The sequence below is a fragment of the Mus musculus genome, chromosome 2 (genome assembly GCF_000001635.26).
Source record: "Mus musculus strain C57BL/6J chromosome 2, GRCm38.p6 C57BL/6J".
Taxonomy (NCBI): Eukaryota; Metazoa; Chordata; class Mammalia; order Rodentia; family Muridae; genus Mus; species Mus musculus.
This window is the reverse complement of record NC_000068.7, coordinates 5,804,792-5,818,212: the sequence shown is the minus strand read 5'-3', so window position 1 is coordinate 5,818,212 and position 13,421 is coordinate 5,804,792. Positions and strand designations below refer to the sequence as shown.

Below are 13,421 nucleotides of genomic sequence, written 5' to 3'. Positions count from 1 at the left end.
TACACACATAGGGATTATTGCCCCAACCATATTATTTCTAACATGTTTTCTGCCTATTCCAGCCTCGTGCTTTGATCAGTCGTGCATATCCCTGGAAGTTGGAATGTGTTGGTTAGTTTTGTCGCTGACAGAATACCTAAGCTGAACAACTGACATGGTGCCGAGGTTTATTGTGACTCATGGCTTTAGAGGTTTTGCCTGTCCTGGATGGCTCTGTTTCTTCAGTCCATGGCAGCATAATACGTTGTGGCAGGGATGTGTGCTAGGAGAGGCCTGTTCACCTCTGGCAGCCCGTAAACAGGCTGAGACAGGAGGTGGTCAGGGACACCCCCAACTCACCTAACTTCCTTCAGTAGGCCCCATGTACTAGAGACTCCACTCTCTCCAGACACCATGAGGTGCTTTCACGTAGCCCTTGGCCTGTGAGGAACTTGACGTTTCAGGCTCTACCAGGGGTGGTGGGAAGCAAGGGCACCTCAGAGTCTGTCAGCGAGGCTGCAGCGAGGAGAGCTGGGGGTCTACCCAGTGCGCGCACAGGCAGTTTCCTGTAAGTGATGTGTTTGGCTTTGTCTTCCTGCTCTCCTAGGATGACTGTAGGCTTTAAAGAGTGGAGGTTGAATTACAGTGCTTACCATGAATCTGCATACTGTTTGCTGCCTGCGCTGTTTGCCTGCATCTCAGCATTCTCTCTGATCAGACTTACTGGCTTACTACACTTCATTGGTTATTTTATTGATTGTCAGTTCAGTATGAAAAAAACTCCTGATGTTCAGTTAGCAATTAGAAGAAAAAGCTGAGTGAGTGAAAAAGTAAACCCAGGCGTCAAGGGCTCAGATTAGAGAGAAGGAGATTTGACCAGGGTGTTCGGATTTTTGTTTTCTTTTTCTTTTTGTCTTCGCAATTTACACTTAGCTACATTCAGCATAATACTTTTCTTAATATTATCACAAAACTGATCATTACAGTAAGGCAGCTGCCATCTGCAGGCCCACAGACCTCCAGTGGATGCTTAAAGTCATAGGTAGTACTGAGCAGCGCATACACTGGTTCTCTTTCCCTGTGCATGCGTGCCTATGATGCGTTCCACCTTTTCACTTCCAGAATGCACCACGGTTATGACTTCTCATGACGCATTTGACTTGCTAGCTCTTGGGGGTCACTATTATTGTGCAATAGGGTTTCTTGAACACAAGTATCACAATACCAAGGTAGTCCAACTGATAGCTAACACATGGGTAGTGTGTAACAAATGGATACACTAGACAGTGGAGTGTTTCTCATCTTGGGTAGGATGAAGCAAGACAGTGGAATACAGGAGTTAATAGTTTAAAATTTGAAAGTTGTTTTTGAAATTTTTAAAAATAAATTTTCATAATCACAGGAAACTAAACTGCTGATAAGACTTAAATAATCCAAATGAAATTCAGCAAAAGTGTCAGTGTAAATTTCTTGTGCGTAAGTGGGCCTGACATAACCGTGGCCATATTATTTTTCATCTTTACTTATCTAGATGACAGTGTGTGTGATTTAGATTAGTCTTAGATACTTTGTGTGACAGTGAAACACTGTTACTGAGGAAAGGGTTTGTTTGGGTTTATGGTTGCAGAGGGTTAGTGTCCCTGAGGCAGAGTGAAGGCATGCTGGCAGGAGAGACTGAGAGCTCCCAACATAAGCCATGAGCAGGAAGCAGGGAGAACTAACGAGGACTGGTGCAGAGCTTTGAAACCTCAAAGCACATCCCCAGCAAGGACAGGCCTCCTAAGCTGTCCAAACAGTGCCACCAGCTGGGGACCAAGTTTTCCGATGCCTGGGACCATAGAGGACATTTCTTTCAAACCACTCAGGTGGTCTGATTTTTAAATAGAGTGTTCTTGCCTCTTTGGAGAAAAGATTTATGGTAATTCTAATCGCTCTTATTTCACGTTTATCTTTTCTACTGATAGTTGAAAAATCTAAAGAAATGGCATGTGCTTGTCAGAAAGGCTATCCCACCAAATAGTGCATTTTCCTTTTGCTCAAAGTCTATCCTTTGTTTTCCGCCCACACTTTTAAGTTTTCTTCCATAAAATAAGACCTGTTTAGCGTGACACACAATGTTGTAATCGTCCAGCTTTTTTTTTTCTGAAGAGAGAGTTGTTACTATGATCAAGTTGGCCCATCTTCTGCATATCTGAGCTCCTGACAGGTTCTGAATGGCCTTTCTCTTCAGCCTCTACTGTCTCCTTCATGGACACACTCATCCATCTGGTTAATTATCTCCAGAAGGAAATGCCTACAGTGATAACCTCCATTACTACATATGCTCTGAAGTTACTCATTTAAAAATTACATAAATGTTAAACCAGTTAAAAATAATGAGATAGGGTGGTAGAATGCAAATGTGAATTAAAATGTCTTTTTTTAAAGTAGTAATATGATGACCAACCAGGGGAGGAATTGGTATATGTAGGAATAGAGAAGCTTTTTTTTTTAAATTTATTTTGTGTATATGAATACACTATAGCTGTCTTCAGACGTACCCAAAGAGGGTATCAGATCCCATTACAGATGGTTGTGAGCCACCATGTGGTTGCTGGGAATTGAACTCAGGACCTCTGGAAGAGCAGTCAGTGCTCTTAACCACTGAGCCATAACTTTAGTAAAGCTCAAAGCACACATTACACCTCACACAATAATAGTGGGAGACTTCAACACATCACTTTCACCAATGGACAGATCATGGAAACAGAAACTAAACAGGGACACAGTGAAACTAACAGAAGTTATGAAACAAATGGATCTAACAGATATCTACAGAACATTTTATCCTAAAACAAAAGATATACCTTCTTCTCAGCACCTCATGGTACCTTCTCCAAAACTGACCATATAATTGGTCACCAAACAAGCCTCAACATATACAAAAAAAAATATTGAAATTGTCCCATGCATCCTATCAGATCATCATGGACTAAGGCTGATCTTCAATAACAAAATAAATAATAGAAAGCCAACATTCACGTGGAAACTGAACAACATTCTTCTCAATGATACATACCTTGGTCAAGGAAGGAATAAAGAAAGAAATTAAGGACTTTTTGGAGTTTAATGAAAATGAAGCCACAACATACCCAAACTTATGGGACACTATGAAAGCATTTCTAAGAGGGAAACTCATAGCTCTGAGTGCCTCCAAAAAGAAATGGGAGAGAGCACACACTAGCAGCTTGACAGCACACCTAAAAGCTCTAGAACAAAAGGAAGCAAATTCACCCAAGAGGAGTAGATGGCAGGAAATAATCAAACTCAGGGGCAAAATCAACCAAGTGGAAACAAGAAGAACTATTCAAAGAATCAACCAAACGAGGAGCTGGTTCTTTGAGAAAATCAACAAGATAGATAAACCCTTAGCCAGACTCACTAGCGGGCACAGGGAAAGCATCCTAATTAACAAAATCAGAAATGAAAAGGGGGGCATAACAACAGATCCTGAAGAAATCCAAAACACCATCAGATCCTTCTACAAAAGGCTATACACAACAAAACTGGAAAACTTGGACGAGATGGACAAGTCTGTCTGTCTGTCTGTCTGTCCGTCCGTCCGTCCGTCCTTCCTTCCTTCCTTCCTTCCTTCCTTCCTTCCTTCCTTCCTTTCTTTCTTTCTTTCTTTCTTTCTTTCTTTCTTTCTTTCTTTCTAAATTGAGGCTATGGAGATGGCTCAGTCGGTAAAGGGCAAGCTTGGGGACCTGAGTGTGGGTCCCCACAATCCACATAAAGCTGAATATGGCGGTCCTTCCGAATTCCTGGCACTAGGGGTGGAGGAAGGGACATGTGGGAAGCCCAGAGCTTGATGGCTAGCTAGGACAGTCATGTAGTGCTTGGGCCACAGTTGGTGCAAATGTTGGGGAGACATGAGATGTGGCCTTGTTGAAGGAGGTGTGTCCTGAGGGGTGGTCTTGAAGGTTTCAGAAGCTAACATTTTATGTGTGTGAGCGGCTGAGAGAGGCTTATTACAGGGCCCAAGGTCTTGATGGTGATTTTATTCTTGACCTTAGGTTCATTGATTGTTTTCTTCCTTCCTCTCTCCCCCTTCCTCTTGCTTCTTCTTTTCTTCTCTCTTTATTTCCTTCTCCTTTTCATTTTATTTACTTACACACTGTTCCAGGCTGACCTGGAACTTACTGTGTAGCCTAGGCTAGCCTAGAGCTCATAATAGTGCCCCTGCCTCACGGTCCTGGTACACACATGCACCATCACGCCAGGCACTTCCTGGTTTCCTATCTTAGCCTGGATTATGTCTGAGACATAGGTTATCTACCCTAGACTATTCTGCTTGTCTCCGTCATGCCTGGTGTCACAACATAGGAACTCCATTAATATTCTTAGTGCTTCTCATGCTGGCCCTCGTGGGAAAGAGCAGTTATTTTTAAAGAATTGAACAATTGTAGTGATTTTTATTAACCTGACATTTCATGGCTTCAATTTTGATCAACCTGAAACGACCTGTAAGATTTATTTTTGCTTAAGCAATGTTAAATGTACTCATAGTTAGTTTTGAAGTATAGCTACTTCGGGTAACCTTAGTTGAACTTGAAGCAAGGGATTTTTGCTTTTAAGGGCAATGAGGTCCTCAGGTTGCACCTCTGAGTGGTAGGGCGCGGTAACAGACACTTCCTGACTTTCTTATGGAAAGAAAATTTGGTTAATGATAGCTTTTGTTTTCCTTTTCAACACGAGTCCTGCTTGAGGCTAAAGTCTTGTCAGTGTGTGTATTAAGTATTTCTCTCTCTGTCTCTGTCTCTGTCTCTCTCTGTCTCTCTCTGTCTCTCTCTCTCTCTCTCTCTCTCTCTCTCTCTCCTCTATCCCCTCTATCCCCACCCCCAGCCTCCCTGTGCCTCCCCACTAAACTTAACCCAGGAGTTTTAGTAAGAGTTCTAGCACCTCCATCCATGAGAGTCATAGTGTACCTTCTGACTGAATGCTCCTTTCACCCTTGTTACCTCAGTAGTACATGGCACACGTAAACATTTGCTACTGTAAAAACAGAAAGGCCATTGGCAGCTTAATAAAGCACACTGTGTACCTTTCTTTTGAAACGTGTTGTAGATTATATCATTTGGTTCCCAGTTATTAGTGGTTCTAGAAGTCTGTGTTCTCTGGATTTCAGCTAGTCAAGTTGACCACAATTGTTACTGTTTGCAATGTGAAAACATAAATGATTGCAGAGTGCCAACGTGCCACAGAGTCAGGGAGGCCAAAGGCTTTTACACTGGGTTTGTGTTTGAATGGCTCGATGCTTCCCTTCCTCAAACTGGATCCAAGGCTTCATGCCTGCTGAGCATAAACCTCAATACCTCACTACCCACTACCTTCAAGACAGCCTTTAAAAGATTTCTCTGTGCCCGAGAAATCCTGTCTTTCATTGGTCAGCACATCTGTTAGCTGAATCCTTCTCCTGTGACAAAGCAAGAGGAGGAGGATCTAGTTCTGCTCACAGTTCAGGGGCCTTAACTGCAGTGGTGGCCTCGTGGCTCTGTGCCCACAGTGAGGCAGAGCAGTATGGCGGAGAGCTACCCGCCTCCTGGTGCCGGGGAAGCAGAGACTTGGTCTGACTTCATACACTCACCCCACTGCTGAGTTCCCGGGCTTACAGCTGGAGACACGTATTGAACACATGAACGTGTGAGGGCCATCTTACTTCCAACCGTAATAGCCACAAGGGGGGAAGTGCTCTTGTTTTCTTCATGCTCGGTTTTCACAATTGTATATTACATATTACGAGTGATGCACATGTACAACTACCTTTTTTTCCCACCAATTTTGTCAAGCTCCCTACAATAATGCATGTCAGTGGTAAATTAAAAGTAAAAATGAGCCAGGCGGTGGTGGCGCACTCCTTTAATCCCAGCACTTGGGAGGCAGAGGCAGGCAGATTTCTGAGTTCGAGGCCAGCCTGGTCTACAGAGTGAGTTCCAGGACAGCCAGGGCTACACAGAAAAATCCTGTCTTGAAAATCCAAAAAATAAAATAAAATAAAACAAATAAAGATGAGTAGCAGTAGAGGGACGGATCACCTGGGCTTTCCCCCTTGTCCTGGTTTGCTTTGTTTCTCTGTTGCTGTGATAAAATACAGACCCAAAGCAACTTGGGGAGGCAAAGGATTTATTTCGTCTTCCTGCTTAGAGTCATTATCAAGGGAAGCTAAGGCGGGAACTAAAGCAGAGGCCACGGGGCGGGGGGGTGGGGGGGGGCTGCTTACTGACTTGCTCCCCATGCCTTGCTTAGCTACTTCCTTAAACAAGGACAGCTTCCTTGCCCGGGATAGCGCTGCTCGCAGTGGACTGGACCCTCCCGTATCAATCATCAATTAAAAGAGAAAATGCCCCCACAGACCTGTGCACAGGCCAGTCTGATGGAGGTAGGCTCCCACTAAGCTCCCCCTTCTCAGGTGACTCTAGTTTGGGTGAAAGAGACACAAAGTAACCAGCGCTCGGTGTCCACAGCTTTCACCCATCTTCATTGCTGATGCACACCCATGCCTGCTAATCTCATGGGGTTCTTGTCTTCATATTCCTGTCCTGCTGTGGCATGTTTCCCTTTGCCTCAAAGTGGATCCCCTTTCTACTTCCTCCTCTCCCTCCCACACATGACAGCCAGCAAGTTGCTTCCTTGTTTGTTCCATCGGAGTATTTTATTCTCCCTGGTGTTCTGAAATGATCTGTGTACCTGCTAGCTTCCTCTGTCATGCCTCATAAAGCACTTTGGGGTCCTAGGTGATTTGTGGTCCTGGTGCCTAGTCCAGGGCTTGGCACAGATGGGCGTTTTGTAATACTCTATTTTATTGTTCATGAAACAGTCCTTAGAGGGGATGCTTAACGGAGGGTTGTATGGTTCTGTCCAAGGTCTTTTGCAATGACAGACATTGTGGCTTTCTGTGGCCAAGCTACTGTCCACAGAGCAGTCCTCAGTGTACTCCTCAGGGTTATCACTAAGGTGGATGGTGCTGCCATCCTACCTTCACTAAAGATGGAGCATAGCCATGTTGCGTGGCTCTCAGTGGCAGAGCTGATGTCATAGAACAGTATGCAGCCTGCTGACTCCGCAGCAGGACGGACACCGAGAGTGGACAGACTTACCGTCACTCAGAGCTGGTCAGCCTGAGTTGTGTATCGTCCTAGCTTATTTGCCAAGCTTGGACTTTTTTGAATTTTAGATTCTTTGCCCATTGACAGGAAAATGGAGGTTACTGGAGCTGCTTGTGCTGTGTTGAGGATTAAATGCGCCTGCGTAGTACTCAACAGCAAGCAATGCTTCATGGGATCAAAGCTCATATTGTTTATGAAGATGTCTGCATAAATTAACAAAAAAATTGCATTTTTCTCTCCAAAGGTTTATTCATTGCACTGATGACTCTCCAGACCCTTGTATAGAGTACGAGGTAAGCGGCTTGTTCGCCTTAGACCATTGAGAATCCCGGACAAAGGTCCTGGAAGTGTGCTGCTTATTTGTAAATGAAAAATTGTAGTCTAATTTCTCTGGGAACGTAAAACGGCTAAATTTTACATTTAAGAAATTTGTCGTACATATAGAAGAATATATATTATTTTTAGTTGGGGCATGGTGGAGCATGTTGGTGCATGTCTTTAATCCCAGCAGAGGCAGGCAGATGGCTGAGTTCAAGGACAGGCTGGTCTACAAAGCAAATTTCAGGCCAGTCAAAGTCACACAGTGAGACTCTGTCTCAAACAAAAGAGAGGGCAGGGCGGGGAGTATCTTAGTCATTGTTCTATTGCTATGAAGAGACACCATGGCCACAGCAACTCCTATAAAAGAAAATATTTAATTAGGGCTTGCTTACCATTTCAAAGATTTAGTTTATTATCAGGATGTTTAGGAGCATGGTGCCATGCAGCAGATATGGTGCTAGAAAGAGGTCTCCATCCAGATGGACAGGCAGCAGGGAGAGAGGGAGCACTGGGCCTCGCTCACCCTCCTCAACACACTTCTTCCAATAAGACCACACCTCCTAATAGGGCCACTCCCTGGTGACCAAGCATTCAAATCCATGAGCCTATTGGGGCCATTCTTACTCAGGCCACCACAGAAAGAAAAAGAAAATGTACTATTTGTAGACTATATACTAGGATATATATACTGTACACAGAGAATATACACAGTCTTGTATAACATAAATGTCTTTGTACTTTTCACCCAGCCAAATCTAGTTCAGTGTCTGTACCTTCATGACCTGTGCCTGCCAGCCAGGGCCACAACCTACCTGCTCTCCATAGCCTTCAAAATAGCACCATGAGCTGGAAACCTGTGGCGGACATCCCAAACTCAAACTGCATTACTGAGAGCAACACCATCCTCACTTTAGTGGCAGCTCCTTCTCCCACTCACTCATCCTACAGAGAAGGTGGAGAAGGTGGAGAGCGATGACACGGACTGAGGAAGGATTGGAATTGATGCAAGCTCCAGGCTTTGCTCCATTTTCTGAAGATTTACACATAGATACCTCTCAATGGGCAGTAGTCTTAAATATAGCTAATTTCTTAACTAATTAATTGATTCTGGAGTTTTCTTATCCTTTAAATGCTGCATAGTAGACTATCACTTGTAATTACTCTTGATTCCTTTTGAATTTGTACTGTCAAATACAGTATTTCTGAACAGTAACTGGTCATCATTGCTTTTTAATTGTAAAACATTTTCATATTTGGTTTTATAGTATCTTAGAATTAGTACCATGATTAAAATTTCCTTCTGCATTATTTGCTTCTAGACATCTCTAGATATATGTGCTTTCAAGATCTGTCTAGGGACTGGGGTTGCAGCTTAGGAGTGAAGTGTTTGCATGCCATGCTTTAGGTCCTGGGTTTGTCTCTAGCATCATGGAGAAAATATTGTCCACTGATACTCACTGTACTAAATATTTTTATATTGAAAGATCTTCTATGAATATATTGTCTATATGGAACATTGAATTTATTATTTATTAGGCCACTAAATAGTTACTAGGTCTTAGAGGGTTTGGTCTTTACATACAAGTATGAATATGCCTCCCCCCCACCCGGCTTATTTCTAGAGCGTATTTTCCCATGTCAGTCTTTTATAACACTATTTATATGCACATTGCATATTTATATCTACTGTTTTGCTGAACAGCTTACTGTGACGCACCTGTTATGTGTTAGGATTTGGTGCTAGGTATACAGGACCTGCACAGAGTGTTATTTACTCGTTCACTGAGGTATGGTGCTGGTTGAAATGGTGTCTAATGGTGTCTGAAGCTGAGGTTTACTTCCCAGTCCTCTGCTGTTTGATGCGGCAGCAGCATGCTAAGACACTGGAGTTAAAGCTGGGGAAGTGAGGTTCTCAAGTAATTACAGTGAAAAACGTTGCAAGCAGAGTCCCATACAGCATATGCTCCTGTCTGTGTACTTAAAAACGTTTCCATCTGCTGTGCACTTGGTATTCCTGGACCACTTCTTGAAAGACAAACAGGAACCAGAAAGCTCGGGTTGCTTCCGAGGACTACAGAAGAACTGGGCAAGGAGAACGGCTTTACCATTTCGTACTTTAAAAACCAATTAGTGTGTGTTACTTACTGCTGTTAGTGTACCACACTTGCTTAGTTTGTTGCTAGTTTGAAAATGACTGTAGCCACGTTACACCCACACTCGTACCCCAGGATTGACTTTTAATACATAAGAACTGATAATATTTTAGTTTGAGACTCACAGGGTTTTTTTTTTTTAATATATTTAATTTGTTCACTTTATTTTATGTATGAGTGTTTACAAGCATGTATATGCACTGTATGTGTGCTTGGTGCCCACAGAGATCAGAAGAGGGTATCAGATCCCCCTAGTACTGGAGTTATAGGAGGTTGTAGACCAACCTGTGTGCTGGGAATTGAACCCAGTTCTCTGCAACAGCACCAAGTGCTCGTAACTACAGAACTATCTCCCTAGCAAATACCACATTTGCAAGGTTTAACCCAGAGCTCTCAGCAATGAAGGATGAACTCAGTGCATTTGGAAGTCTTAAGACATTTAATAAAAAACTTAATTTTCTCTAAGAAGAGGAAATTATTACCAGATAATTTAAATGCCAGAAAAACTGAGGAACCACTACCCAGCTAAGACCTCAGTGATAACAGCTTGGTCCTTCCCTTTCTTGAAAGAGGGAGAGAGGAAGGGCAGGGAAGAAGAGGGAGGCCGAGACTCTCATAAGTAGTTTCTATAACATCTTAAACTTTACAAACAGATGTGCTGCTGCCTGAACCCAGGACCCCAGTGCTGAGAAGATAGATAGATAGATAGATAGATAGATAGATAGATAGATAGAGACAGACAGACAGACAGACAGACAGACAGACAGACAGACACTCACTCTTCAAGAGGGACACAATATACAACCAGCAGGGCAGCTTGTGGCGCAGTGGTGGTGAGATTTGCCTTCTTTATCTGTTTCTAATCTCTCCAAATGGTGACCCCGTCTTCGCTAGGATGCTCCTCAGGCTCTGAGCTGCTTAAGCAAGCGCTGAACCGCTAAGCCAAACCTAAAACCTCAATTCTGATAGGGTTGCAGCTCCTGTCACATCTCCTGTTTTAGGTGGCCTCTTTATCACAAAACCACTTTTAATGACAATCATTATAATAAGATTTTCACATGAAAGGCTCTTCTCATATACTTCTGTTATATTTATTCCGTGTCTACAGCTTGTTCTCCGAAAATGGTGTGAATTAATTCCTGGGGCTGAATTCCGATGTTTTGTCAAAGAAAATAAGCTTATTGGTGAGTTCTTCTTGTCCTTGAAGGTAATCTTTAATGTGTATATGTTTCCAGAAAGTGAGCCCAGATCCTAGTACATGCTAGGTAAGTGCTCTGTTATAGCCCTTTCCCCAGAGGAGCCTTTAAAAGAGGATTGCTGACAAGGTGGCCCAGCTGGTAAAAGCCACCAAGCCTGATAGCCTCAGGCCAGTCCCAGAGCCTGTGTGGTAGGAGAGAACTAACTCCCAGTCTTTGACCACCATGTGCACTTGCTTAATCAAAGGTGTGTGCCCCTCACACACTCGTGTGTGCCCCTCACACACTCATGTGTACCCATGCACATTAATCAAGCAAACAGTAAACTTTATTTTTAAAAGAGAAAGATAACTGTGTTGTAAATTTTAGAATTTCACTTTTATGGTTGAGTTATATTTCATTGTGTGAATATATTAATTTTATCATTATTTTGATCATATATGTATCAGAGTGTCACACTACTTCATAAATATGTACAATGATCATGTTTCATTGGAAAATAGCCAAAGGAGAAAAAACAAGCTTTTGATGGAAATAGTTTCAATAATTAGGACAGGGGTTTGATATTGAGTCTGGAGTTCTGTGTTAATAAGGGTCCTGAGCCTGCAAAGACAAAAATCACATGATCATCTCATTAGATGCTGAGAAAGCACTTGACAAAATCCAACACCCCTTCATCATAAAAGTCATGGAAAGAGCAGGAATTCAAGGCCAATACCTAAACATAATAAAAGCAATCTACAGCAAACCAGTAGCCAACATCAAACTAAATGGAGAGAAACTCAAAGCAATCCCACTAAAATCAGGGACTAGACAAGGCTGTCCACTCTCTCCCTACCTATTCAATATAGTACTTGAAGTCCTAGTCAGAGCAATTCGACAACAAAAGGAGATCAAGGGGATACAAATTGGAAAGGAAGAAGTCAAAATATCACTATTTGCAGATGATATAGTATATATAAGTGACCCTAAAAATTCCACCAGAATGTTTCTACACAGGAAGGTGGCGCTGTTGATCCTGTCTGGACTCTAGAGATGGAGGGACAGCTTTTACCATTCTCAACCAGTGGTTAGAAAAGTTTTGTTTTACTCCCAGTAAAGTGCTTATTGTAAAATAAACATCATCAAAAGCTAAATTTTAACAGTCTTTCCTTTTTTAAAGATTTATTTTATTTACTTGTGCATACGTGTGTTGGGGTGTGCAAATGTCCATGGAGGCCAGAAGTGTTGGATTTGCCTAGTGTTGAAGCTGTAGGGAGTCATAAGATGTCTTAATGTGGGTGCTGGAAACCAAGCTCGGGTCTCCTGTGAGACAGTATATACTCTTTGTTGTTGTTGCTGTTTTGGTTTTTTTGGTTTTTTGTTTTCGAGACAGGGTTTCTCTGTGTAGCCCTGGCTGTCCTGGAACTCACTCTGTAGACCAGGCTGGCTTCGAACTCAGAAATCCACCTGCCTCTACCGCCCAAGTGCTGGGATTAAAGGCGTGCACCACCACGCCCGGCTCAGTGTATACTCTTAACTCAGCCATCTCTCCAGGCTCCTATAATCTTTCTGTTATTAGGGCATTGTTTATTACATGAGCAGAGAAAATATATGAAACAAGTCTGTTTCTTGTCTTCTTACCTCTGAAGATATTACCCTGTTAGCTGTCACTTACTCAGGCTATGGACTGAAGTAAGTTGTTCTTTCAAAACGTTTGCCACTGTGTTTTCTGTAAGGTAAAAGTTGTGGACCAAGGGACATGTAGCTGAGCATCAGCTCACCAGTTCTCATGGAATGGATGGAATGGTGGCATTTATTCTTATAACTAAGATAAGCGTAGGTGTTCCACTGTTACATATTCCACAGTTTAAGTGTGCTAGTCACACTTGGGTGTGTGACTAAGAACTCAGAGGCCTTTCCTTACAGCAGTCTGAATTTCAGGCTCTGAAGACCAATCACCTTCCGTAAAACAAACACAGGCTGCTTTTGTGAAGGCAGGCAGGTGTGTGTGAGGGCTCTTTTACATGTTCCCACCCCACCACCACCTGGAAGAGGATAGCGATTTGAAGAGACTAGCTTTAAACATGAAAGCAGCAGGTGCATGCATGCGCACGTCTAGAATTGCTATTGGAGGTTTTACTAAGCAAGTCTTTTTGTGACTGAATCCTTTCCACCGTGCTAAATAAAATAACGACTTCCAAAATTAAGTGTGTGGCATTCTGGAGCCTAAGATGCATTTATTCATAGACCTTGGTTGCTGAGCTATTTGGTTTGAGCTGCCGTGTTCACCTGTATGGTCTTCTGGCCAGCTTCAAAAGCCTCGATCACTACCTATGGTAAATTATGTTAATTGGTGTTTTATGGGCATCATCTAGTAACAGCTACTGAACGTTTTCTTGTCAGGTATTTCTCAGAGGGATTACACACAATACTATGATCATATTTCTAAGCAAAAAGAAGAAATTTGCAGATGCATTCAAGACTTTTTCAAGGAACACCTACAGTATAAATTCTTAGATGAAGACTGTGAGTATTTGCTATTGGTGCAATGAAGTGAGACCTGGCAATGGTCGCTGAGCCTCAATAAAGTAAAGTAAAAGTTGTGGACATCACTCTGGCCTGTCTTCAATACTCAGCTCAGTGTT

At 42.7% G+C, this 13,421-nt stretch overlaps 1 protein-coding gene across 6 annotated transcripts in view; it reads left to right on the top strand.

Moving 5' to 3' along the window:
• The window catches only part of Cdc123 (cell division cycle 123), a 50,884-nt gene that overhangs the window by 26,965 nt on the left and 10,498 nt on the right, over positions 1-13,421 (top strand). For 2 of the 6 annotated variants that reach the window (NM_001356501.1, NM_133837.5), the window contains 3 exons: positions 7,369-7,417; positions 10,707-10,782; positions 13,180-13,302. In NM_001356501.1, the coding sequence (NP_001343430.1) occupies positions 7,369-7,417; positions 10,707-10,782; positions 13,180-13,302 (248 nt within the window). Of the gene's footprint in view, positions 1-7,368; positions 7,418-8,194; positions 8,659-10,706; positions 10,783-13,179; positions 13,303-13,421 lie in introns of those variants that run through there. The other 4 variants (NM_001356502.1, XM_030252263.1, NM_001356504.1 and 1 more) reach the window with 2 other exon arrangements.